The following is a 24,421-nucleotide window of genomic DNA, read 5'->3' on the forward strand; positions in this document are numbered from 1 at the left end:
AAGCTGGGCCAGGTCAGTAATTTCTGAAATTCATATAACCACACATCAGACTAGCTACTATAATCAAACCTGAATTAACATGGTAAATTAGCTGTGAAGTCATTCAATCATATAAGTGTACCTACATCCTCTTATTCATATGTAATTTCCAGGTGTATGTTATCAGTGCCAAAACAAACACAGTAGAATCGTGTAATAATCCCATTGCATTTTTATTTAAATGAAAATGGAGTCATAGTAATGGGATACTCAGGAAGAAAATACCAAAAGAGTCTAAACTCAGAGGAGGAAAAGCTGAAGCTGGTCTGTGTGAGCGTTGCTGGTGAAGAAAAAAAAACAAAAAAAAACAATCTGCCTGCATGTGGGAGGATGTAGGCTACAGAGGGCTTGGTGATGATGATGATTTCCCCCTGCTTTGGGGGCGGAACCATCTACGTAATGCAAGGCAAACATTCGCGATTGCTTTTCCTCCTTCCTGCAGCCGCGGCGCATCAGCGGTAATGAAGCCGCAGCCCGGGGATACCTCACACAGTCTAGCTAGGAGAGGAAACCGCGGCGGTTTGCGCTCGTTAACATTTAGTTGCTTTTTTCTGCACTGCAGGAGAAAATAATCATTTTTTGCTGAAGTCGTTATTGTAGAAACACTAGGATGAACAGCATACGGCATGTGCCCTCACGAGTGAAAAGCAAGCGGACGGAGGCCAACCTCGGAGCGGAGAGGGATCATTTTGACAAGCAGCAGGTAAATGTGAAGATCAGAGGGAGAGGGGTGGATTCAGTCTACTTGTGAGATGGGAAACCTGCGTCTAATTTAGGCATGTTGGGGTTTTACCGCATAGGCCACATGTCAAATTTCCAAATAATTGGTAAAGTGGATGTTTATTGAGTGAATAGTAAAGAGGAGGCAGCTTTTTGTCCCACATCTAACAAAATACCCCTCCGAAAACATAGACGATTTTCCCTTTGTGAGGTAGTTAACAATACAACTTTAACTGGAGGAATGTGATTCACTGGAAAAGTAGAGAGTGAAAACGTAGTTTCTCACGCATTTTTAACGAAGTAGATGTTCTTGACATTAAGACTGAAAGTCAGCCAAGTTCACGCCATTCATTCCACAGGGAAGTCTGTCTAGTCCTTCCTGTTTGGCCACCTTTCCCCCCCAATCCATTACAGACATGTCTTTCTCTCTTTTAAAACCCCCTTGATGGATATAGCACTTAGAGAACATGACAGAAAAGCTTTTACATCTTCACATTACTCTTAAGTAGTATTATTTTGAATGTGGTTGCAGAAGAAGAATAAAGGGCTTGTATCCTTCACCAGACAGCAGGTGCTTTGTGGCAGTTACTTCTCTTGAAAAAGTTTTGCATTGTCCATGCTGAGTAATTTAAAGTATTGTTAGCCAAATTCTTAAAACAGCGAGTCATCTTGGGAGTTACAATAAAACACACACCCCAGTCTGACTGCGAAATATGAGATTCACACCAGGTTGAGTAACAGACTGACTGTTCAGCAGTTCGGCTACAGTATTTTGTTTTCTGTAATGGGCTGAGCCTTTGCTTAGCTGGGCGTGTTTTCTGTCAATATTTTATTTAACTTTGAAGCATGTATGAAGACGTGGAGCTGAGGTGCTTGTGACACTTAAGGAATTAAATGTACATTCAAGGAGATTATATTCAAAACACATTGGTTTCATAACAATATAATTAAACATTATGTTGTCAGGAGAAAACTGATTATTTTTTCTTTTTAACACAGTTTTAGTCTAAACAAAGCTGATTTATATGCAGAAGTAGCAGATCTTTACTGTGCAATCCCAAGATGGCAACAGTAGTTTGTGATGCTGGTTAAAACCTGTTACGCTGGTGGGCAAAACAAATGTGTTTAACCTGTTTATGCGTATTAAAATAAACCTTTTGCAATCATTTTTGATTGGCCTAAATTTGCTTAATTTTTGGAGTTGATTCAGCTAACATGAAGATTAAGAAGCTGGGTGAAACCAATGGAAATTACCTGTTTTCCCCATTTACTTCCCAAAAAGTTTATATATATATATATATATATATATATATATATATATATATATATATATATATGAGGCCACCATCAGTCACCTCCTCTAAACGGATGACATCAAGCTGTACGCTAACAGTGAGCAAGACATTGACTCATTGATTTATACCACCAGGATCCACAGCAGGGACATTAGAATGTCATTTGGACTGGAGAAATGTGGCCGAATGGTAACAAAGGGAGGGTAGGTAGTCCATACTGAGAGAACTGCACTCCCAGAGGGCAGAATAGCAGATGTTGAGGAAACCACAGGTAAATTGTAACCATGGAGAGGCCACAAGGTAAGTTGCAACAGTCAAATGTCTACAATGAGTAAGGCAAGTCCTGAGACATCAGCTCATTGGCTAAAACATCAGCTGTGCCCTGCCAGTGATCAGATACCCATCTGGGATAATCTGGCTAAAGGAGAAAGTTCAGACCACAGATGTGAAAACACAGAAGGTGTTCACCATGCATGGAGGGTTCCACCCCAAATCCAGTGTCCAGAGGCTACACAGTAAGCGCAAAGAGACGAGGCACTTAGTGAATTCCTCATGCAGTGGTTACAGGAGGAGAAGGAGTTGGAGGAAACATTGTGGGAGGAAAAACCCTTGCATGGGATGTACCACCGACAGACAGCTGTAGTGTCAGATATGATCAAGTCCTACCAATGACTAGAGAGGGCTGGACTGAAGGATGGCACAAAGATGCTAATCATGGCAGCACAGGAACAAGCCTTGAATACCAGGGCAATCGAAGCCTAGATCTACTACACCAGGTGCGGGTTGTGTTAAGAGGCCCCCTGAAACAATCCAGCACCTTCCAGCAGGGTGCAGGATATTGGCAGGCAAAGAATACATAGAACACCATAACCAGGTAGTTGACATAGTGTACAGAAACATCTGTGCATAATCTGAACTGGAGACCTCTAGCCATCCCCAATGATGGAAATATCCAGAAACTCGAGAAACTGGAGAAATACCAAGGACTCAAGGAAGAACTGGAGAAACAAGGTGAAAGCAATAGTGGTACCAGTGTTCATCAGAGCACTGAGGGCTGTGTCCCCCACACTGGAGAAGTGGCTCCAACAGATACCTGGAGAAACATCAGACATCTCCATCCAGAAGAGTGCAGTCCTAGAAAAAGCTAAGATACTGCGTAGGACCCTCAAGCTCCTGGGACTCTGGTAGAGGACCAGAGCTTGAGATGAATGGCCATCCAGCCTACCCAGGGGAAATGGGTGGGTGAGGAAAGATCTGACCAGAGGGGCAGAAAATGAGAGTGAGCAGCAGAAATGAAAGGGAGAATAGACAGAAAAAAGAGGAGATAAAGTACACTAGATAGCATGCAGTGGCCTTTCAATCCAAACATAGACACAAGACTACAAACTGCTACACCTGTACAGAAACATAAGAGAATTTCCTACAGCCTTTGCAGAAAAACAAAGCTGACAACCATCAGGGGCACCAAAAAGAGACGAACAAGCTAAAAAAAAAAAGTGAATCATATCTAAAACCAAACAAATGCTTTCAAAGATGCTAATAGCACTAATTTAAATTAAAACAAGAACAAAATGAACAGGAAATTGAAATGCTTTTTAATTATAATTTGTGATTAAATGACTTGTGTATATTATATTTTAATAAGAGGTGGATATAGCAGCTATAGAATTGCCTACTGATCTGTGGATTAACATTTTGAAGCCTTCATGTAAGCAGTCAGAAGTGACCATCGACCAAGTTGGGGGAAAGCTGGTGAATTTTCTCTGAAACCTGATTGAACACAAATCTTAAGTCAGTGGTATTGAATTTTTAAGGCACTTGGGCATTGGTGTAACACACAGGTGTCAAACTCCGGTCCTTGAGGGCTGCTACCCTGCAGATTTTTGTAGTTTTCTCTGCTCCAACACACCTGACTGAAATGAATGAGAATGGAATTACAAAAACTTGTCAAGAAGCTGTTGGATCTGTTTTGATTTGGAATCAGGTCTTTTGGAGCAGGGAAACAACAAAAACCTGCAGGATAGCGGCCCTCAAGAACCAGAGTTTGACTGATTTAACATATTTCAGACACACTGTCTGTGTCCAAACATCCACAGACAATCTAGGACAGTGTTTCTCAGTTCAGTACTCACTACCCTGCATGTTTGAGATGTGTTCCTACTCCAACACACCTGATTCAGATTCATGAACTTCTTCATCAGTTTCTTTACAAGCCTGTTAACGAGCCATTCATCTCATTCAGGTGTGTTTAAAGAAGGGTTACCTGTAAAAATATGCAGGGCAGTGGGTCCTGAGAACCAGGATTGAGAAACACTGATCTAGGATTTGGTAGAAGGGTAGTCAAACATGACTGGACCTAGCTGTGAGCAATCTGCAGCTAGCTTGGTAGCGTTATACTGTGACTACTACTTAGTTATTTAATGGAGATAGAGAAATTACTATGACATTTATCAGACTTTTCCCTAAGTGAGGAATTAACATTAATAGTAAAATATCAATGAGTATTGTTTAATGCTGTAACATATTTGTTGATTTGAATGGCAAGTAATGACAAGTAGGCACTGGTACACTTCCAAAACTACTGTCTTCCATATTGGGAAAAGCACATATTGCACAAGTTATGTGTGACAGAAGTGTCGGAGCCTCAGGGAGGATTGGGATAGATCAACTAATTTCAGCTGCTGCTCTTGTTTATAAAAGGCTACAGAGTTCAGCTACTACAGCTCAGCTGTAGTGGAGTCTCGGAGCCACATGTTAATGAAGTCAAGGATGAATTGGTCTGACTTGACTAGTAATGACTTGACTTGACTATCTAATAACTCACAAAATGACCAATTTAGTGTATTTATATAGCATACTGGTGCAGCTTATTGGTTTGAGTATAACCTGTAATATCAGAGAGGGTGTTGTGACTTGGTTGGGGTTTGTACCGTCGTAGTTTATCAGCTGTGCAGATTCATCTGCTGAACTGATTGAAACTCCTCTGCTGCTTATTACCCTCACTCTCCTCTCCTCTGCTGCCTCTGCTTTTTCAGTCGACCTCAGTACCAAGGTGAAATATCTCTTGCAGCGTCCTGTGTGTTTGTGTGTGCCTGTACTGTAGTGTTTGCTTTTCCTCACTCCCGTTGCCTGAGTAAGAGCCCATGTGGGAGAGAACAGGGCAGGGGGATGGGAGAACCAGAGGGTAAACAGTCACTACTACCTGGAAGTGGAGGCAGCATTAAGAACACGTGTGATTTATGATGTTTACACTCTTAATAAAAAGCTCTTTTTATTTCATTTTATTTATTTATTTTTTGTGGTGAGATTTTCGATCTTGTAGCTTTATCTTTGTTGTCTTTATTTCTTTTATTTCTTTTTAAAGTTTGTTTTTAATGTACTTTCTAATGCTTTCTCTGCACCCCACTGTAACGCTTTAAATGTTTTGTGTAAAGCATGTTGAATTGTCTTGTTCATGGAATGTGCTATACAAATAAACTTGCTCTGGTGCTGGAGGACAACAATCCTGCAAGTTTTTGATGTTTGCCTGCTTCAATACCCCCGACAGAAATTAATGGGTCATTGTGCAGAACTTCATAGGCTGTTGGATCTATTTAATTTGAGTCAGGGGTGTTGAAGCAGGGACACACCTGCAGGAAAACATCCCTCGAGGACCGATTTGACACCCCTGGTTTACATGAATATCATGTGCCAAACATTAACTAATTTGCCAACTGTTCTAGAAACAGAATGGCTGATGAAGAACGTGTTGAATATGTTCATGTGCTGAAATAATTGAATTTGGCATAAAAGTGAGTTATGACCTAATAGGACATTATGACTTCTGCAATGTTCAGTGGTTCACTTGATTCTTCTGCGTTTCCTAAGGTCATCCATTCACGCTGCTTCCAACATATTTTCTATAATATGTTCAATTATACTCAAATTTCATTATCCAAGGAAATTCTTGCAATGTTTTATGAAAAAAATCTGTATTTTACTTTTACTGCTTTGTTTGCCCTACAGTTGTAATCGGTGTTATTATTCCTGAAGTTTAAGATGAATATTTTGTCTTAATTGGAACCCACCTTAAAGTTTGTGGGATGGCAGAGGAAATTTGGTTGTTACTTCAGTATGCATCACAAAGATAAGCACAGTATCTGTTCTGTTAGGGGGCTGAGCAGGAGAACACATGATGTGTGGGCTCCTGTCAGGTTTATTGCTCATGTTGATGTAGAAGGAGGTTGTGATGGTTAAATCAGAAAAGGGACACAAAAGCAGTCAACCACAAGAAGTTTATTAAAAAAAACTTGAAAAATCACTTTAATTGGAGAGAATATTAAACTGAATAGTTTCCACATTTTAAAATGAACAATATCAAGTATACGTAATACTGAATTATGCTTCTCCTCCATTGATGAGGTCTCTGGTCAGTGCACCTGCCAGTTGAACTGCCTCTCTGTTTAACCTGAGCTGATAGGTGAGCTGTGTTGAAGTCTGGCTGACCTTGTCAGCCAGATCCCCTGCAGCAGTCTGTTGAATTAAGCTGATAAGGACCTGCAAGAAGTGTTCTTGCCTCAGGGCATTATGTTTAATGAAAGGTAGCTAGGGTGTAATGTTGATGCTTTGATTTTATTAATTTCATACTCTTTTTTTTTTTTTTTTTTCAACTAAACTCATGGACACCCTGCTGAACAACAGAGAGATGGTAAGCAGAGGCACCTTAGATTAAAGCAGCTTACAGTGTTGGTGTGTGCAGATTGTGGAGTGAGTGTGTTACTTCAGAAATGCTAGCTGGCAATAGACCTTATGGCTTGCCTTGGATTAGTCCAGCCCATCCCTCCCTCTCATTTCTCCACTTCTCCTCTCTGCTGGTTTGGCGTTTGGGGGGGTAAATTTACTGTTGTTAGAACCAGATGCAGCTCTAAGATTTTGGGCATCACACTATCGACTAAAAGCATGGCTACAGCTCTTGGACTTAAGTGCTTTGTTAGTAGAAAGATTGGATTTTCATCTGACTTACCTTTGATCGTGACATGAGGAAATGGTATTATGTGTCTTAGGAGCTGACCAGTGCGCTGACAACCTGGTGGTTAATATTAGGCTTGGTAGTGAAATTATTGTGGTAGTAGTACAGCTTCCCAAACAAGTAGTTCTCTTACAGTTTTAGTAAAATAATTACCTTTTAAAGTTGTAGTTTGTTAATTTAATAGATCAGTGCTAAATTAATCTGTGATTTTAAGAGGTTCTTTTTAATAAAAAAAAATGTATGTATTGATGTTTGACTTTACATTTTCTAAAGTGTCTTGCAGAGCAAATGAAATAATGAGCCAGTATTTATCCATAGTAACTGAAGGGCTGCTGGTTTGATCCAGTGCTGCCAGTTCCCACTTTACCTTCCTTGTGGACTTGAAATTGGCTACACATTTTTCTTCTGATGGTACACTATAGGTTGTATGTTGTCTCCCCCACCCCTCCTCTGAATTAAATTTCCTTTCTGTCCTGTATCACTACATTCTTACCAGCAGTCACTCTGAATGTACTATGAGCGTCTCCCTGCAGTCTCGCTGCTCAGCAGCCATCTGTTGGGGCCTATGTGCCAGGCTCTGTGTGCCAGAGTGCAGCCCCCATCCAACCCAATCTTCTACCCCAGCTGTCGGCTTTCCTCCCCAACAAACCCCTCACTGTCAAACAAACTTCCACACTAGCGTGCTGCACGTGCCTGCGTAAACGAGGGGCTCACAGTTAATTTGCGTCAGAAGGAAGCGGGGGGGGGTTTGGGGGAGAGTTTCCTTTTTAACCAAAGCACCCCTCTCTCAGTTTGAGCCTCAGTTTTCAGTCACAGTGCCCTCTCTGTGTTTTCTTGTGTGATCATATATGTTTTGGTGGTTGTATGTGGATCAGAGTGGTTACTCAGGGATATCAAATCAATTTTAAAAAATGCTACTAGTGTTTTGTTAAAGATTCTCCAACTGATATCTTACTGTAGTTAAAAACAAGGTGCAACATGGATTTCTAAGCAAATGTGTAAGGATGAGACCATATAACTGCGGTCTCAACTATGTATTATGATTAAATGTTTATGTCCAAGATGAATTAGACTGAGATAAAAGATTGGACCAGTAATGCCTAAACTGTGTGTTGGATTATTCTCTTATATAACACCGCTTGTTGTCATTGCAGAGCTATGATGGAATTAAGCTTAATATTAGATATTTCTGGAGTAATTTCCCTTTGTCCTGACAGTTTTATTCTGTTTACTTATCTTTTGCATGTTATTACAAAGATTGGGACTGTGTTGGAAAATCATCATTTGGTCATGTTGATTACTTTCAGTATTTAGTTACAACTCAAGATAGGACCACTGCACAATTTTTGGAGTCAGTTTAGTTATGATTGGCGTTGCTGTATTTCAAGATAATTACGCTGTAGAACCATCCTAGCTTTGATCATTATGTAATCATGTGTTTTTGTAAGTGGGTGATTTGAATCTCTCTTGTATGATCCCAAAAGGCAAGGTGTTTTTTTTTTTTTTTGTTTTGTTTTGTAATTTCATGTGCTGGAATAGCCCTAGAAAAAGTGTTGTCTTGAACTACTGTGTTCAGTGTTCTTCATGGAGGTGCAGTTCAAAATGTAGATTCTGCACATCCCTCCACTTTGTAGAAGTCTCCATATTTGGCTTGTATTAAAGTCTAAACATTGCTGATGTCTTCACCTTTTTTTTGCCTACATGCAAGTAATAGTGTACCATGACACCATAGCTATACAAGCTTTGCTTTTACACTTCGGTGTCAGTGAGGAATTCAATGCAAGTACCTTTTAAAACTCTACCCCGCTTGGTATTTATTTATCTAATTTCCTTTTTCATGGCCTCTTGGAACATAAAATCTATAAACTGTTTGCTCTATAAAACATGGTTTCAAGAATGGGTTTACCAACATCATATTTTAATTTTTAGCATCTAAAAAAAAAAAAGATTATAGCATAGGCTCAACAACAAAACATCTACCTCTAAGTACGATTGTATTATCTTGCTGCAGTGCTTGAACAGGGCAGCTGAAGCAGAAGACCCTCAGTTAAGACTGATTTGACTTATACACTGAGTAGCTTCTCATTTCTTAAGCAACCAGGTGGAAAGACGCATCCCGTAGTCGTGGAAAAGATGTTAGTCTGTTTATGAAGGGTCAAATCATTGGCATGCAGCAAGCAGAGAAAACATCTAATGAGTTTACAGAAACTACTCAAACTGGGTTAAGAACTGTCCAACACATTATTAAGAACTGGAAGGATAGTGGGGAACCATCGTCTTCATGGAAGAATTGTGGTTGACTGAATGAAAGTGATCGGCCATCACTTAAACGCTTGGTGAAATCACATCAAAGAAAAACAACAGTAGAAATCAGGGCTATGTTTAATAATGAAAGTAAGAACATTTCCACATGCACAATGTGAAGGGAACTCAGGGGATTGGGACTGAACACCTGTGGAGCCATAAGAAAACCACCAATCAGTGAGGCTAACTGGAGAAAAAGGTTTCAGTTTGCAAGGGAGCATAAAAGACTGGACTCTGGACCAATGGAAGAACGTCATGTGGTCTGAGTCCAGATTTACCCTGTTCCAGAGTGATGGGAGCATTAGGGTAAAAAGAGAGGCAGATGAAATGATGCAGCCACATCATGCCTACTTCCTATTGTACAAGCCTGTGGGGACAGTGCTATGATCTGCGATTCAGCAACCTTATGTGTCCTAAGAATGAGATCAGCTGATACTTGAATATACTAAATGACCAGGTTATTCAATCAATTGAATTTTTTCTTCTCTGATGGAACAGGCATGTTTCAAGATGACAATGCCAGGATTTGTTGGGCTCAAATTGTGAAAAAGTGGTTCAGGTAGCATAAGACATTGTTTTCATCCATGGACTGGCCACCACAGAGTCCACACCTGAACCCCACTGAGAATCTTTGGGATGTGCTGGATAAGCTTTCGCACAGTAGTCAGGCTCTCCCATCATCAATACAAAGTATTGGTAAAATATTAATGCAACACTGGATGGAAATTCATCTTGTGACATGGCAGAAGTTGTTTTTAAACAATGCTACAGCGAATGTGTGCCTAATCAAAGCTAAAGGTGGTCCAACAAAATGTTAGATGTCAGTTAATTACATCCTCAGGATTTAAAAATATTTTCTTATAAGATATCTTAGGTTTTAATAGGTTTCCCATATAAAAATTATTATAATTTTAATAGGTTTCTATGTACAGTGAGAGCCATGAGTCCATCTGTAATCTGTGTAACACAACACAATGTTTCTCTTATTCATTCCTGTCATTGAATTGCAGCTTTTCATGTTATTACACAAAGTGTTATGCATTTTGGGTTTTTTGTGCATCATTGCACATTATATATTGCCTTGCACTTAAGCAGCATTAAAAAAAAAACTTCAAATAGAAGAAAACTTGATGAATTTAAACAAACAGCAATAGCTTGATATTTATGCACATTGCCATGAAAACGTGATTGTTGGATGTTTTTGCAAGCTCTATAACTAATGTTATGAAGATGTACAAGATCTAACCTAAACCCCTCTCCCCTCAGCTCAGCAGCATCAGCAAAGCCATCACCAGCACAGAGACGCCTGTGAAGGAGAAGCATGCGCGACGTATCCTTAATAATGGTTTCAAGAGTTTTTCTTTGTCTTTTACTCTGCATGCAAACAAATCTTATACAATCCCAAGATGTTGTCAGATTATTCTTAACAGAATATCATTGCTACAAAGCACGGTCCCATATGTTCAGAGTTCTGTTAACTGGTTTTGCACAATGTGAAAAAGTCAACCATTTAAAATTTTAGCAAAATAGGCTAGTGGAGCTGATTTGATACAGGAAGACTAAATATTTCCAGTCAAGATAAAGAAAGCCTTTGAACAGATTTAGCAGGAAGAAAAATTAAGTGGTTTCAGTAATCCAGTGTTGGTAACAAGAATGCAAAATGATGCTCTGATTCGGTCGGAGCAATAAGGATGTGTACTTTAATGATATTTTTGAGATTAGAGAAAGTTATTTTAGTGGCGCTGATAGTGTGTTTGTTTTTTTGGAGGCTAAATAGAGGCAAATCTCGAACCTTTTGAGTTTTTTTTTGGCATCAACAACTGACCTCAGGTTTTGCATAACTAAACCAAAGAGAGGTTATTCTCTGTCTAGTCTCTATTCCAACTGTATCTCAATTACTTGTGATATAGTGAAGATACAGTTGAACATAAAAAATTATAACTTATTTCACTGAAGATAATGGAAGTTTGTAATGAAAACTTCTGCCTGGACTAAGCACCTTCTGCTGAGGGTAGACCAAAAAAGAACAAAATACTTCAGTTGGTTTCCAGGAAGCAGACTAAGGTCAGAGCTATTTGATGTTGTTTGACATGCTGTGTGAGCTTGTTCACTGAGGCCGTCTATAAACAAATAATTAAAGATGATTATGCGGAAGCCATAAAGACTTAGATCTTATGATGTAATTTATATTCATGATGACAGTGCTGTTTAAACACATTGTAAAGTCATCATGAAACTGTGCTTCGGAAGAATGTTCCTTTTCCTGATAGTTTTCCTGTTTCAACGGCATGCTGGTAGTGTAACCGGAAGAATAAAGTTTGAGCACAGAACTCAGATGGTAGTCTTGTTTTAAGCTTCCTTTTTCTGTGTACTCATTAAGATTGATTTAAATGTGTTGACTGGAAATTAGATGTGTAAAAATATGCGCGAACAAAATATGTCAAATTTAAGGTGTTTAACATTAAAGAAGTCTGTTTTGTAAAATGTCAACATAATCAACAAGAAGAGAGCATTTTTGTGACTTCATCAGTTACCAGTTTAACTAAGTTAAGTGGTAGTTTTTCCTCCCTAACGACAACAAAAAACAGGAATCATCCTTGGGACCCACAGGGAGAAGGGAGCCTTCACCTTCTGGTCCTATGCACAGGGTTTCCCTCTGCACAGCAGCTCCATCCTTAGCTGGAAGTTCTGCCATGTACTGCACAAAATCCTACGGGATGGGCACCGCAATGTAAGCAAAGTTCTTTCCCCGTCTTTCTGTTATTATCCACTGCATGGCTCCAACTTTATAGGCTGGACATAAGAAGGATGAAGATGTGAACGACTAAAAACTCAGATGTGATTTGTTTTGTGAAAATTAATATCATAACTAAAAGAGAGACATAATTATAACAGAATTCAGGGTGTTACTAGTTTATTTACGCTGTCACTTTCACAGGTTCTACAGGACTGCATGAGACATCACAGTTCTCTAGTTGAAGTCGGAAAATTATGGGTGAGTTTTAGAACCTTTTCCTTTTTTTTAATAACAAATATTTTCTTTTAATTACCAAAACTTTAATCTTATTTCCCATCTCTTTTTTTTTTTTTTCCAGGCCCACCTCCATGACAAATATGGGCAGCTGGTGACTCTGTACACCAAGCTGCTCTGCACAAAGCTGGAGTTTCATATGAAGGTAAATGTTTTTTGTAATTTATCAAACAAATTTAATGTAGCAAAACTGTTAAGAAATTCAAAATGTGAATAAAAACTGGCAATAAATCTCACAAATTGCATGCAGCATTCAGAAATTCCACCGAACCTGGAGGCCTCAGATGAAGTACTGGAACGCACTGCAGGATCTGACATTAATAATGTGTGAGTTGCTTAGCACTGCAAAAGTAACTTTTAATGTGGAGTTGCCATATATTGCAATAATCTTCAAACCATGACCACCGTTGTGGCTACTCAACTTTGTGCATGAAATAAACAGACAAGCTGTGCTGCTCTTTAATTTCAGAGAGTCACAGCACCATTGTGTTTGAGTGGGGCCTCTTTTCGGTCTAACGAAAGTATCAACTTCTCTCCTGCAGGTTCCAGCTCACAGTGGAGGTGTTTGATTACATGGACACAGAGCTACGGCTGGCTGAGACAGGTGAAACAAAAACTCCTCCCACCTTTTTTTTCCCCCTATCTGACTTTTCCAAGCAGAAGAAACCTGAGCTACAACTGAGGACTACTGCCCTTCTGACATTATATATTTATGCACAACCAGCTATGAGCTTGTCAAGAAAGAGAGTTATTGTGAGCTACTCATGGTCTGCTTGTTTTTACATAGACTGTGGTGCCAAAGTCAAGTTTTACCTCCTCTTTCCCTGATTTTAACTGATGAGGAAATGCCTGCAATTAGATCGCATTAAAGTAATTTCCTCCTCCCAGGCCTGCAGGGTGGAGGCCTAGGATCACAACACTATAAACAAATATTGCAGCTAAATTGTGAATGAAATGGGACATCTCTCTGTGTAAGCACTGTGTTTAAGATTTGTAAGAATAAAAGCTCTTGAGCAGGTGTGCTTTATTTTACTAGTAGTTTATTGCAGAGTTCCTCTGAGTGTGTAAAAGCCCCATAAGTAGCCCAGAGTCCAGAATTCAAACAGTGCAGCATATCCTGTACATAAGTTTCCTTGATAAGTCTATAAGTATATCAACAGAACGTTCAGATTATCAACAATACTTAAATGCTCTTGTCTTTTTTTTTCCCTCTCTCTTTCCAGTGATCAGACAGCTGAACACATCCATTGCTATCTCCACTCTCACATCAGGCCAGTGTCGCCTGGCCCCACTCATCCAGGTCATCCAAGACTCCAGCCACCTTTACCACTTCACTGTCAAGCTGCTTTTTAAGCTGCATGCCTGTAAGGATGGTTGTTACAAAGGATAACTATTTATTCTGCCTCCTCCCTTAAAAACAGTTTTTAAAGGGATGCTACTGAAGTAATTCAACATATTACACCCAGTCTTAAGTCATGCCGTATAATTTTAGGTCTCCCTGCGGATACCTTACAAGGACACCGCGATCGTTTCCATGAACAGTTCCGCAGGTAAGTCAGCAAGAGAACAGTGACAACATTGCAGGGCTTTTTTCCCATTTTTTTTTAAAGGAAAGAGAAATCTGCAACATAATCTTGCCCCACCCAGTCACCACAGTGCATATATAGCTATCACGGTATCCCAACCCCCACCCTTTGTCACCATTTGTTTTCTGGTGTGTTCACAGCCTTTGTGGCTCGGGCAAAGCTGTCAAAGGATTATCACAAATTGTGTAGTTTTAAGTATACATAATGCTTTCTGTGACTTTTGGTACTGTACAGCATTTACCTTGTATACAATTTGAGGTTTCACAAAAGACAGCAAACCATTGTGAGAGAAGTAAAATTAACAAAAAAAAAAAAAAAAAAAGATTATCTGAAATGAGTGTATAACATGCAGTAATTTTTTTTGCATCAATATGAAGTGAATATTTGAGCAAGTTTAACTTATTTTCCTTTCTCACACAGCCTTAAGGAATTTTTTAATAAAGCCAGAGATATGCTGTACTTTAAGAGGCTGATCCAGATTCCCAGACTGCCAGAAGTAAGAGCACAGTGCACTTAGAATTGTCTTGTACATGAAATGTGCTATACAAATAAACTTGCCTTCCTTACAGAGGGATAGGGAGTCACAGTTTCCATTTTGGATGTTATCAATGACATTATAACACTATACTGCTACTGCTGCCCTCTAACTGGGGGAATTGGCTTATTACTTGCGTAGAAACCTTTGTTGAGTTAAAATTTGACAAAGCAATAAAATTTTAAATTGTTAATACTATTTCAACTTTACCAGATTATGATGTTTTATGATATATATTTGCTTCCTCGCAGTCCCCACCAAACTTCCTGCATGCAGCCTCACTGGCCAGACATGTGAAGCCAGTGGTGGTCATCCCTGATGATGATGAATCAGAGCAACCAGATGAAGACGATGATGATCCAGAGCCACTCATTGAAGTTAGCAATGCCTCAACATCCAGCATCCAGGCACAGCCACAGGTATAAATCAACTGTTAAAGAAACACATATGTACATGATTAACTCTTTAAGCTTTTGGTTAAATGTGTACATTTTTCTTAGCAGATGGACATATTTGATCAGGCCTTTGGACCTCCAAATGGAGGTTTTGATGACAGGTGAGTCTGGTTGTTTTTCCACCATTAACCTGTCATTTTTTAATCAGTTAGTTCTCTTTTATTATGTGGCACCACACTGTGACGCTCTGTTCTGTCTGGCAGGGATCTCCAGATTGACAGCCTGAAGTCGGAACTCGAGCTTTTGAGAGCAGAACTGGAGAGAGTCAAATCAGAGGTAATGACTTTTGAGCAGCTGGAGTTCCAGACAGTTTTCTGTGTGCGCGTGACATGGGAGGATGAGATTATCTATGTGTAAAGGAATCTGGGTCATGTGTTAGGCGGATGCAAACGCCGCTCCTGACATGTAGAATGTGGCAAGTAGCCTCTGAACAGGATATGACAGGAGAGAAGTCAACTTGGCGTCACACATCCAATCCCAACTTAAACCTTTTTTTTTTTTTTTTTTTTTTTCCTTCTTTGGCATTACTCCCCTCTCACTGCCCCAATTTATTTTCTGGAAAAGATAGGATGATGAATTAAAGCTTGGCAAGCTTGAGATGTAAAATAGATCAACTTTTAACATTATATCAAAATGTTTATTAAACTAACTGCATTTTAACTCATAGGGGCATCCCCTGAACTCCAGTCTGTGCTTCCCTCCTGCAGGCTCAGCGTTACATCACACAGCTCAAGTCCCAGATCAACAGTTTGGAGGCAGAGTTGGAAGAGCAGCGCATGCTGAAACAACGTGCCCTTGTGGAAAATGAGCAGCTGCGCATGGAGCTGGAGGCGACCCGCCGGCGAAACTCGGAACACGAAAATTTACAGACCACCTTCATTGAGGCAGAGAGTAAGACTCGCAGTAAACACTTTAGTCAAAAAGAGCTGTTATGAGAAAGATAACACTTTGGTTTTTGTTGTCTGTAAAGAAAAGGCACAGGCCACCGAGCAGCGGTACAACAAGCTGAAAGAAAAGCACACAGAACTGGTGTCCAGCCATGCTGAACTACTCCGGAAGGTACAGAGGGTCCAGACCAGCTCAGAGATGTTTGCTTTTAATTATATGTCAGCGCGTGTCTGTGTGCTGTAACACTAAAGGTGTTAATGTGTTAACAGAGTGCAGACACAGTGAAGATGCTGTCAGTAACCCAGCAGACTCAGGAGGAAGTAGAGAGGACCAAACAGCAGCTGTCTTTTGAGATGGACCGGATAAAGCAGGAAGCTGATATGAAGGTAAGTCTTAATGTGCTTCAGGAACATGAAAGTGTAGCATAGATATGTATTCTTACTGCTATTGTCACTGTAGCTGGAGGAGCAGAAGTTTGAGATGGAAAGGCTGAAAAGAGAGCTGGAAGAGAAGATGGCAGAAGTGATGCGCATCAAGTCTACTCTGCAGAGTAGCGAGCAGGTGAGTGTGCATTTTGGACAACACTGACATTTGGCTCATTCATCTCTTTTTAGTATTCAGAGCTGTCATCAGGTCTTTGCTCAGAGGTGTGAAGCATTTCCGGATGGACTCTCTCTGCAACACTCTGAACCATCTGCCTCTTCTGGCTTTCCTCACCAATTTGTGTTTGTTCGCCAGACGTCTGAGCAAATGAACAGCTCAATGACGGCTCTGCAGGCAGAGAAGGAGCGTTTGATGCGATCTGTGAGTGAGAAGGAGGCGGAGCTGTCATCTCTGCGGCAAGCAGCGCAGGTGCAACAGTCATCACTTCAGCAGGAGCGAGAGAAGAGCAACAGGGAGCTTGGAGAGCTGCAGGGCAAACTGAAGGAGAAGGTCAGTGAGGACAGTGGAACCCAGCTCAGCATCACAATCTGGATCTCTCATAGATTTTTACTTTTGCCTCCTTTCTACAAAGCATATTACATCATGAATCACTCATCAATCAATTAACTGAGCTTAAAAGAAATATTACTATATTACTAATATTACAATTTATTTATTTTATTACATTAATGGTTACATTTATGGGAGCTATATTGACCTAATAACACATTTAGGGAAATATAAGTTTCTTACACAGATTTTATTTCTAGGATGGGGGATATTCCTTTTAGTCAAATAAATGTCAAGATAAGTTTATAGTTTAACAACTAAGAATTTTAAAGTGCAAGCATACTTTACCACCTAACTGTGCTGTAACAGACGCTCTGAAGAGCAGTCCATAAGCATCTTGTGAAAACTGCTCAGTCTCAATAAAGTCTGATTATAATCGTAAGGTCAATAGCTGGAGTGTAGCCATCGTCCATATAGGGATTGTCAACATGAAGCATTCGTGGCTCCGTATCCTTCTTGAAAGGACAAAGACTTAAAAAAAAAAAGCTTGTTAGTTTTTGAAGTCAAAATTATGTTTATCTTTCACCTGTACTTTATCAAAATGTGATTTCAGATTATTATTAATCGTGAACACGTTGGCTGAAATTATATTGCAGATATTTGTATATAACTCAGAAGCTACAGTGGTTTGTGGAAGCAGCATCTTTCCGTCCAAACATGATGCTGGGTTTGGAATTGCAAGCAATCTTTCCTTCATTTTGGATGTTATGGCAGACAGGCATTGTCAGTGAAATGTAGATAAGCACGCTCTGTCTATAATATTTTTCTCACAGTCCAAAACATCAGCTGCTATTGTTTCTGCTTGTGCAAACACATGACATATTCTTTGCTTGGCCAATTTCCAAAGTAAAGCATTGTTTGAGCAATGGCATGTAAAACAGTTCAGACTAATCACGATGATCTTTAAGACAGGCAAAACTTTTTTTTTTTCCATTCAATGCTAAATTAAAAGGATATCTACAAAAACAAACTTGCCATAAATACGATGGAGAGATTAAGATGGGGTGCAAATAGACAGATGTTTTGTGTTTTGTGTTTTGAAACAAGGATCAACATTCCAGTGTAATTATGATTGTATAGCATTTCTGTTAAGAAGTGCTTCATCATACATTTCTGTTTTGTTCTGTGTGTGCATTTTTGTGCACTTACATGTAGACAAATCAGGAAGAACAGATGAAGAAGAAGCTTCTGGAGGAGCAATTTGTTCTGCTGCAAGGTACCATAACAGAAGCAGAGAACATCATCCAAGATGCTGTTGCCAAGGTGGATGATCCCCTCCACATACGCTGTACCAGCTCTCCAGGTCTGACGGCTACTGTTATCCCCCCTCCAAAAAAAAAAGGACAAATTGATATTGATGATTATAGAGATTAGCTTTTTGATTAGACAGCATTATGTCTGGGAAAAATAATTAAGCAAAACTTATTTGTTGTGTGCTTTTTTTTCCTCTTTTTTCTTAATCCTCTGATTTTCTTCCCAACTCAGATTACCTCATAAGTCGGGCGGAGGCCACCCTGGGTTCCGTCGACAAAATGAAAAAGGGTCATGCAGATTATCTTAAAAACATGGCAGGTAAGCTCTCAGCTTGTGATTTTGTGATCTGGATAACCTTCTGATAGTCTATGATTGGTGTGTCAGGTTTGCTAGTGTGGCCTACTGCTCTCTTATTATATGCTCTTGTAACCAGATGCAGGAGGGCTGCTGAGGGCACTGACCCAGTTCTCACACTTGGCTGCGGACACAATTATTAACGGCAGCGCTACAGCACACATGGCACCCACTGACCACGCAGACAGTAAGGGGCCTTCTCTCTGAAATAATATTTTGACATGCAAAGAACAAATTTCAGTTTAATTTAGCATGTTCAACTTTGCACAAGCAGCATTTCAAATGTGTTTTTTCTTAATACTTAGTAAATCAAGTATGCAGGAATATGACTGAGAGTTGATCTTTTAACTTTGTCCCCCTGCAGGACTGACTGAGAACTGTAGAGGCTGTGCAATGCAAAGTTTGCAGTATCTGAATGACCTTAAGTCTAAGGCTACCATCCAGAAAGCAGATCCAGTCTCTATTCGCATAATTCTACAGAAGATCCTGCACTTGGGCCAGGTGGGGAAACATTTTATTTTTGGATTCTTTATTTGAGGATGAGTTCACGGTGCACAAAAAGTAAAGTAGGTTGCTTAAATAAATGGAGTTTGTGTCATTTAGGGACTTGAATGCAAACATTTAACTTGAAAGGTATTGGTAATGTTTTTCTACTGACATACTACACAATTCTGTCACACCAATGATGTTGTCACTGTCTACCATAGCCTTGTAGATCTGCAAAGAAATCAGTGCTGCATTGTATTATTTATGTATCGTCTTCCAAGTACTTTTGAATTAAATTTCGTTTATAATTTAGGCTCAATTTAATACCATTGAATGTAGGATTACGGATGGATTAGCTCCTTTAACTCACCTTTACTGAAGCACACTGAATGTACAGTTGGTCGTTCAGTTTATACTGAATGTACAGTTTCAGGTTACCACAGAAAACATTCTTTCTGGACCCCAAATGGACAAGAAAAACTTAAAACTCTGTTTACCTCAGTGCATGTTGACTTGCATGTTGATCCAGGACACAGCTGTAAAGACATCTGGCACAAATCACCTCTGAACGATGGCTGTCTATATGTGATCAGATCGCCAAAGACACGTGTTAATACCATCTGTAAAGAGGTCCAGGGTTTCAGTGTGTTATGCAGTGATGGGAGTTACTGATATAAGTAATAATTCTTCTTTAAGATTATGTTAGAATATGGTTTTCATTTCTGCTACTTGAGACTTGGTTGTTGTAGAGGCTCTACAGTAATCAAGATGATTGTGTTGAACTAAAATTAGATGTTTTTAACTAGTAGGCATGTACTTTTCTTTTAATTGTGACCAATATCTTCCCACTCTTGTTTTTTCCAGGAGCTGCGACCAAAAGGAATGGACATCCGTCAGGAAGAGCTGGGGGATCTGGTTGATAAGGAAATGGCTGCAACGTCAGCAGCTATTGAAGAGGCAGTCCGCAGGATTGATGTAATTCGTTTAAATCTTATTGTACTTTAGTATGCATTTATACTATATAATAAACAGACTTATAGTAATGGAAAGCATGTTATTGTAGATTCTAACTCTTAAATGGTTTTTTAATTTAGGAAATGATGAATCAGGCACGAAAGGACACATCAGGCGTTAAACTGGAGGTCAATGAAAGGTTTGTTGGTGATGGATTGTGGGCATCTTTAACAGTTAAACACCTGTTTTAACAGAATAACCTTCCTGGTTTAAAACATCTTTCATTAGTATTAACATTATTCTTATTAGACTAGTGATTTTATTTATGAATGACTTGACATTTTTAATTAAATTTCTTTTCCAATGTTTTTTGTTCCAGAATTCTTTATAGCTGCACTGATCTGATGAAGGTACTATGTTTTTGTCTTTTAACTCATTCCCACGCCATCATGGGCTGTCCTACATACTGTATCATTTCTTTCATCATAATCCCACTGAACATATGTGGGTTGTTTTGTGTTATTCTCCCCCTTTAGGCCATCCGCATGCTGGTCATAGCATCCACAGACTTGCAAAAGGAGATTGTTGAGAGTGGGAAGGTGAGCCGCTCACTGTTGTAATTTTTAATTCAAAACCAGTAGCTAATTATTTATTTCTGAAACCGAGGTGTGCTGTTTTTTTTGTTTTTTTTTTATTATTATTATCTAACAGTACTGATGTTTTTCTCCTTAGGGTGCAGCAACCATTAAGGAATTCTATGCCAGAAACTCTCGCTGGACTGAGGGACTCATCTCTGCTGCCAAGGCTGTAGGATGGGGAGCCACAGAGATGGTGTAAGTTCTACTTTTTGTTCTTGCTTAGTTGTTTAGTCATTACACTCTTGCATAAATACACTCCAGTAATCTACTGTTGTTAGAATGCTGTGTGGCATCTTAGTAATCAGGTTGTGCACAGAACATAAACTTGAGTGATGTGTGTTTGCTTGCTTTCTTGCAGAGAGTCTGCTGACAAGGTGGTGCTGCACACAGGCAAATATGAGGAGTTGATTGTCTGTTCACATGAAATCGCTGCAAGTACAGCACAGCTAGTCGCTGCATCCAAGGTATTAATCTAATTTGCACTGCTGTATTATGGTAATTAAAATGTTGGATATTAAATTTTAGGTGGGGACTGACACTGTTGTAGTGTAACACTGTAATTGGTTTCTGAGGTTGGTGGTGTTGGCTTGGGGTTTGTACAAAGAAAAAGTTGAACAAACAGCCAGAACGTCGGAAATGTTGTTTCCGTCAGCTCTGAGTATGTATGATTCAAGGGTGTGAATAATAATGTGAAAAACCATGACGTTTATCTTTAAAGGAAAGAGTGGAGAGTATGAGCTAACACTATTGATCCTTTTGTTTAGTCTGCTCAATAGACATTTTTGCACCTTAAATTTGTTAAGGAATGATAAAAACAAAGTTCTAGTGGGTATAAAATTTGATTTTAAATACTGACAGTGAAAAAATGGTTGGCTGAGAGTGACTGAGAATAAAATTATGGATACTTTTTTTAAATTGCTGGTCTATTTATGAGCCTGTGTTTGTAAATTCCCTCTAACCCAGTAATGATAATTATAATTTACAACTGATCATTCATTTTTTTTATGCAACTAAAACTTCATGTAGGTTTGTTGAGTTGAAACAATTACAATAATATAAGTGTTTTGTGCAGGAGAGCTGCTGCCTCATTATCGGTATTTACATAATTCATAGACATTTATTCTGAGCTGGCAGCTGTCATTAGTCAGTGAGTAACAAACTAATAACGTGAGCCTTCATGTTCCTATAGATGAAATGAAGCTCATTGTTAATCACCATGTGTCAAATGGCTACTTCAGACTAAACAGGACAGAGGAGTCAAAATGAAGGGTACTGCTACGGGTTTAAGTCGCTTCTCTTTCTGAAACAGAAAACCTGTCTGTTGGAAAACTGCTCTGGCTTTACTTTACCACTCTCCTCTGCACTCAGGTTAAGGCTGATCGCAACAGTAAGAAGCTGACAGTTCTCCAACAAGCTTCTCGCCATGTAAATGAGATGGCAGCTAATGTGGTGGCCTCAACAAAGACAGGCCAGGAGCACCTGGAAGACAAAGGCAAGTTGAGTTTGATTTGTGTACTATAAGACTGTGATGAGCACCTGCCTTATATATCTGTTAATATGCTTCAAATGAGCAGACACCATGGACTTCTCTGGGATGTCCCTCATCAAGCTGAGAAAAGAAGAAATGGAGTCACAGGTAAGTTGTGGATCTGAGGGATTGATGAGTGGTGGCAAAAGATTGCATGTGTGCCATATATAAGCTTTTACAACTCATGTTTCTTCATAATTCCATGAATGCCAGGTTGTTTAGGTTTTCACCTGAAATAATCTCTTCTAATAAAATTGGCCTTGAACTGGTTGGCTTCAATGACCTGTTTATTTCTCTTCTCAGGTGAAGGTGCTGGAATTGGAAAGTCAGTTGGAGAACGAGCGTCTGCGTTTAGGTGAACTGAGAAAGAAGCACTACGATCTGGCAGGAGTTCCTCCAGAGCAGGTTCCTCAGGGGAACGGCGAAACCTCCGCACTGGCTCATTCTGTCACAATGTCACCGAAACCCTCTAAGCCTGCTCTCATGAAGAAACCTTCGTTGGCCCACAAACCCAATGTCCCACCCAAAACAATGGTAAGGTTTATTTAGAAAATAGGTAAATATAAGTTAACATGATAGAATTTGTTGGTAAATCTTTTCTATTTTTCTTTATGTTACAGTTTAAGTAAATACTTGAGGAAGAGAATGATGCGCTACAGAATGGCTGGATTGAGAAAAAGCAGATTTCTTTTAAGTTGCATATTGACAATCCCCTCCGTCACCCTGCTTTTCACCATTTTCTTTTTTTCCCTTGTTTTTGCCAAGATGGACCAGAAGCCTGACCTTTTTTTTTTTTTTTTTTTATATATAATCCTTGATGCCTATTGGGGTATGCTGTCTATCCTTTTTTTTTTTTAAATAATAGTAATAAAGAAAGTAAAACATGTTTAATTTTAAGATTATGCATTAAGAGATTTTCTTTTAAAAGCGTTTAAAATTAATTTTATTTGGATTACTAAATTAAGTACTACTGCTCCCTTTTTTAATGTTAACATTAATAATGTCCACAAAGTGACAGCATATCTTGTATATTTATGTCAAAAGCTCACTTGATTGTATTTGACAGCCTTTTTGCACATTGTTTTAGGCATTTGTTACGAGGATATTGCATTTCTTTTTCTTTTTAATGTACGCTGTTCTATTGCTATTTATGTTGTGATGGGTGCGAAAGAAAACTGAAGAATCTCTTCATGTTGGTCCACATTGCTGGAAAAAAATTTGACATAACTCTAGATTTGCCTTCATGTGCAAAATAGTTTTTTTTTTCCTTTCCTCAACAGGACAAGATTGTCTCAGAGGCCTTCAAATGTACTTTACCAGTGCATTAAATAACACTGTAGAGATATAAAGCCTGTATAAGAGAACATAGTTCACAATACACTTCTCTTGAATGTCTTTACAACTGGAAAACCTGGATATTATGTTAAAACTTATAGATACACTTAATGCTTGCACAGAGATATTGGATGTAGGTGTCCTTAATTATCAAATGCTTCTTCTAGGCTGAAAATGAAGATTTTAGGGTTAGTTAATGTACAATATCAAAGTGTTGAAGTCCTCTTTGCCTCTGGGAGCCTTTCTTACAGGGTCTTAAAATGTAACTTTTTATGTTCTATCCTTTCCTCAGTACAAAATGTCTTTATACACTCAGATCTCTTAATATATTTTAGTAAATTTACTGGTGGTTTATCCTTGTAAGAAGTGTAAATGTCAGACAAATAAACAATAAATGTTTGATTCAGTGTAGGATTGTGTTGCTTCTTTTTCCAAATTATGAGTGCGGTTTTGTGTTTTTTAACAGCAGTTCACTGTCTTAAAGCCTTATAACTAAAACTGATATTGCTATGCAAATAAATAAAAAACATCTAAAATTTGTTGGTTGAGATTGTGTTTTAAGAAATGTTGTGGTCTTTTACGTAGATACGGCGAAAATATTTTAATCTGCCCGAATTATTTATGTAAATTGCTTTTTAAAGATTGACTTTAAATGACTTAGTTGGATATTTAAAAAGCTCAGTGAGCAAAGAAGGTAATACACTATTACACATTATGACATGCGCAGTATGGTTTCAAGGAGGGTTGCTGCCTTCAAAAGCGGTTGGGAAATTTTAATTTTCAGCAGCACCTTTTTATAAATTAAACAGTAAAATCTGTGTTTGCGCGTTAGCTTTAAAATTGGATAATTCTATAATACACAGGTTAATGTTTGGCTATTACTTGTGTGTAGTTCTTTATTGTGTGGTAAGACTGAGTTACGTTACACCTGTCCAAATATATATATATATATATATATATATATATATATATATATATATATATATATATATATTAGCGTCCACAACACCACATGGAT

At 38.9% G+C, this 24,421-nt stretch overlaps 1 protein-coding gene across 4 annotated transcripts; it reads left to right on the forward strand.

The window, feature by feature from the left end:
• The first annotated feature begins 480 nt into the window (after positions 1 to 480).
• On the forward strand, positions 481 to 23,814 carry hip1rb (huntingtin interacting protein 1 related b). Of its 4 annotated transcripts, none has more exons than XM_042000064.1 (32): positions 481 to 742; positions 10,633 to 10,696; positions 11,955 to 12,097; positions 12,305 to 12,361; positions 12,462 to 12,542; positions 12,648 to 12,724; positions 12,940 to 13,001; positions 13,621 to 13,761; positions 13,890 to 13,947; positions 14,404 to 14,479; positions 14,770 to 14,937; positions 15,019 to 15,074; positions 15,177 to 15,249; positions 15,681 to 15,864; positions 15,944 to 16,032; positions 16,131 to 16,247; positions 16,321 to 16,422; positions 16,600 to 16,794; positions 18,010 to 18,157; positions 18,340 to 18,426; positions 18,542 to 18,649; positions 18,827 to 18,963; positions 19,813 to 19,923; positions 20,043 to 20,101; positions 20,282 to 20,312; positions 20,439 to 20,501; positions 20,635 to 20,735; positions 20,899 to 21,004; positions 21,909 to 22,032; positions 22,115 to 22,176; positions 22,372 to 22,602; positions 22,689 to 23,814. In XM_042000064.1, the coding sequence occupies exons 1-32, from the start codon at positions 650 to 652 to the stop codon at positions 22,695 to 22,697; spliced, it is 3,213 nt and encodes a 1,070-aa protein (XP_041855998.1). In that variant the 5' UTR covers positions 481 to 649; the 3' UTR covers positions 22,698 to 23,814. The 4 variants fall into 4 exon arrangements, with proteins under 4 accessions (XP_041855998.1, XP_041855999.1, XP_041856000.1 ...); XM_042000065.1 differs by having other exon boundaries at positions 15,022 to 15,074; XM_042000066.1 differs by having other exon boundaries at positions 14,770 to 14,925.
• The last annotated feature ends 607 nt before the right edge of the window (positions 23,815 to 24,421 follow it).

This window comes from Melanotaenia boesemani, chromosome 11 (assembly GCF_017639745.1).
Source record: "Melanotaenia boesemani isolate fMelBoe1 chromosome 11, fMelBoe1.pri, whole genome shotgun sequence".
Classification (NCBI taxonomy): domain Eukaryota; kingdom Metazoa; phylum Chordata; class Actinopteri; order Atheriniformes; family Melanotaeniidae; genus Melanotaenia; species Melanotaenia boesemani.